The sequence below is a fragment of the Ipomoea nil genome, unplaced genomic scaffold, assembly GCF_001879475.1.
Source record: "Ipomoea nil cultivar Tokyo-kokei standard unplaced genomic scaffold, Asagao_1.1 scaffold1034, whole genome shotgun sequence".
Classification (NCBI taxonomy): domain Eukaryota; kingdom Viridiplantae; phylum Streptophyta; class Magnoliopsida; order Solanales; family Convolvulaceae; genus Ipomoea; species Ipomoea nil.
This window is the reverse complement of record NW_017617462.1, coordinates 1663184-1665664: the sequence shown is the minus strand read 5'-3', so window position 1 is coordinate 1665664 and position 2481 is coordinate 1663184. Positions and strand designations below refer to the sequence as shown.

Sequence of the window (2481 nt, the reverse complement as noted above, 5' to 3'; positions counted from 1 at the left end):
CAGGTTTCAAGATTGAAACAATCTTGGGGAAAAAAGTACATTCTTCACAAATGTGTTTAAAATTATATACATTTATTTTTGGGAAATTAGTACGTATTTATTTGAGAAAATGACACTTGAGCAGCTATATAATATATAAATTCCTAATCATGAGGTAGTCGGGTCCAAAATATATAATTTATATACTGAATATTTACAATTTGAATTGTGAACATTTAGTAGGTAAATTGTGTATTTTTAGATCCAGGTCCACAGAATAATTTGCCGCAAGGTGAAGAGTGAAAGATGTCTAATTTTAAGACCTAGTTTTGTAGATGCAGAAAGCATGGTTGTTATATTTACTAGTAGTTGCACCCGTGCGATGCACGGCCATGTTATTATGATGAAATATATAATAAATTATTTTATTCATGATATATTGTCAATAAGGCTATAGACGTAACAAATACACCAAATATAATTTATTGGGGTTAAATAAAGAAAACAATTACAAATTATTAAAGATTTCTTTATAAACTACATTTTGAGTCTTATTTAAAAGACCTTTAGACTCCCCACAAATTAAGACCTTAAGACCATCAGGATTACTGACCCGAGAAACTGCTACATATAATTGGCCATGATTAAAAATAGGTTTTTTCAGTAACAAATTAACATGTGAAAGCGTTTGACCTTGACTTTTGTTGATTGTCATTGCATATGATAACATAAGTGGGAACTGCTTTCTTTGAAATTTGAATGGAAGTCTTGGGTCTGAAGGAGTCAAAGATAGCCTTGGTATCAACACCTTTGTACCTGCGTTATTGCCAGATATGATTTTTGCCTCAATAACATGATTTCTCAATTGTGTTACTATTAACCTTGTACCATTGCACAATCCCAATGAGTGATCTATATTTCTCAACAGCATAACTGGAGTTCAAACTTTCAAAGTTAAAGAGTGGTTTGGTACACCTGAGTACCTCAAACTATTTAAAAATTCTGTTGTGTGTACCTGAGATTGCATATCAAAGTTTGTCTCCGCCTTGCAAACAGAATCACAACTCAAGTATGTCATGGATGCAGCTTGATTAATACCATTCATGTATTCATTGACCTCGTCAACAACATCTAATGTTGGAGCTAGAATAGCTCTATTCTCTAGCTGTCTTTCATCCATGTTCCCAGAACAGTATTCAGGGAATGTGCTTTCAACAATTTGTCTAATAGGATCAACCTCATTTTCTAATACAATTGAAGACGGTATCATTATATTGCAATCAACACCATTGTCTTCACCAAGTTTACCATCACCTAAATCTGCAATCCACTTGGCAAAACTATCTAACTTCTCAACACCGTCTTCATTACTAACACCTCGCAATCTTAAATTCTTCGTTAAACGAAGAACTTCACAATTATTCCACAAGTAAGATGAATTAATACTGGCTTGTACTATATCTTGTCGAGTACCTTTTGGAATAACGGGTAGAATTTGTCTAAAGTCTCCACCCAAAACCACTGTTTTTCCCTCCAAATGTCATTGTTGAGCTCTTAGAATTTTTGAAACGCATTAAATCTCTCATTGTTCGGTCCAATGCTTCAAAACAATGTTTGTGCATCATCGGAGCTTCATCCCAAATTATTAGTTTGGATTTGATTATCAATTCAGCAAGTGGACTGCGTTGCTTAATGTTGCAAGTGGAATCTTCAGTAACAGCAATTGGTATAGCAAACCTGGAGTGTGCAGTCCTCCCACCAGGTAGCAGCAATGAAGCTATACCGCTTGATGCTACATTTAGAACGACTTCACCTTTGGACCATAAAGCTGCTGAAATTGTCTTCCACAAAAAGGTTTTTCCTGTTCCACCATAACCATAAACGAAATACATTCCACCTTTCTCCGTTTCAACATCTGCCATCACCTTATTGTAGATGAGTAACTGTTCGTCAGTTATTTTCGGATGCAACGAATTATGTTGATGCATTAGAGCTTCCCTATCATATGACATCTCCTCGAACAACAACCTGTTACCAAAAAACCAATCATTGTTTTCATCTGGTATTGGCATAGGTGGATAATCTGATAGAGATTTGTTCCAAGCATTCAACAACTTCTCCATTTCAAGCAACGCATAATTCTTTTTTTGAGATTCATTGAGACTTAAATCTACAAAATTAGAAAAAAAAAAACCCGGTAAGATATAATACTTATAAAAACGGATATGTATATATATAATTATTACCTGAGATTGAGAGGTTCCTTCTAGAAATAAATTGAGCATCATCTAATAAGTATTGCCAAACCATCTCCCACACATTTTCTGGCTTGGACATTGAATTAGAGGTCAAAAGTGTAACAAACAACTTCTGTAGCGAATGTGCTGAAGACCAAACTGCTGCCTCATTGATTGCATCAACATACTCTTTATCATCTTCGATTAATCCGCGGGCATAACATGCATCTCTAAATAAATTGTATTGAACGCCATCGACTTTTTT

The 2481-nt window shown here is 34.6% G+C and overlaps 1 protein-coding gene across 1 annotated transcript; it reads right to left on the bottom strand.

The window, feature by feature from the left end:
- Nucleotides 1-855: 855 nt before the first annotated feature.
- LOC109180756 lies at nt 856-2102 on the bottom strand. The gene is made up of 3 exons (XM_019330467.1): nt 1499-2102; nt 995-1389; nt 856-891 (listed from the first exon to the last, which is right to left on the bottom strand). The coding sequence occupies exons 1-3, from the start codon at nt 2100-2102 to the stop codon at nt 856-858; spliced, it is 1035 nt and encodes a 344-aa protein (XP_019186012.1).
- Nucleotides 2103-2481: the final 379 nt, after the last annotated feature.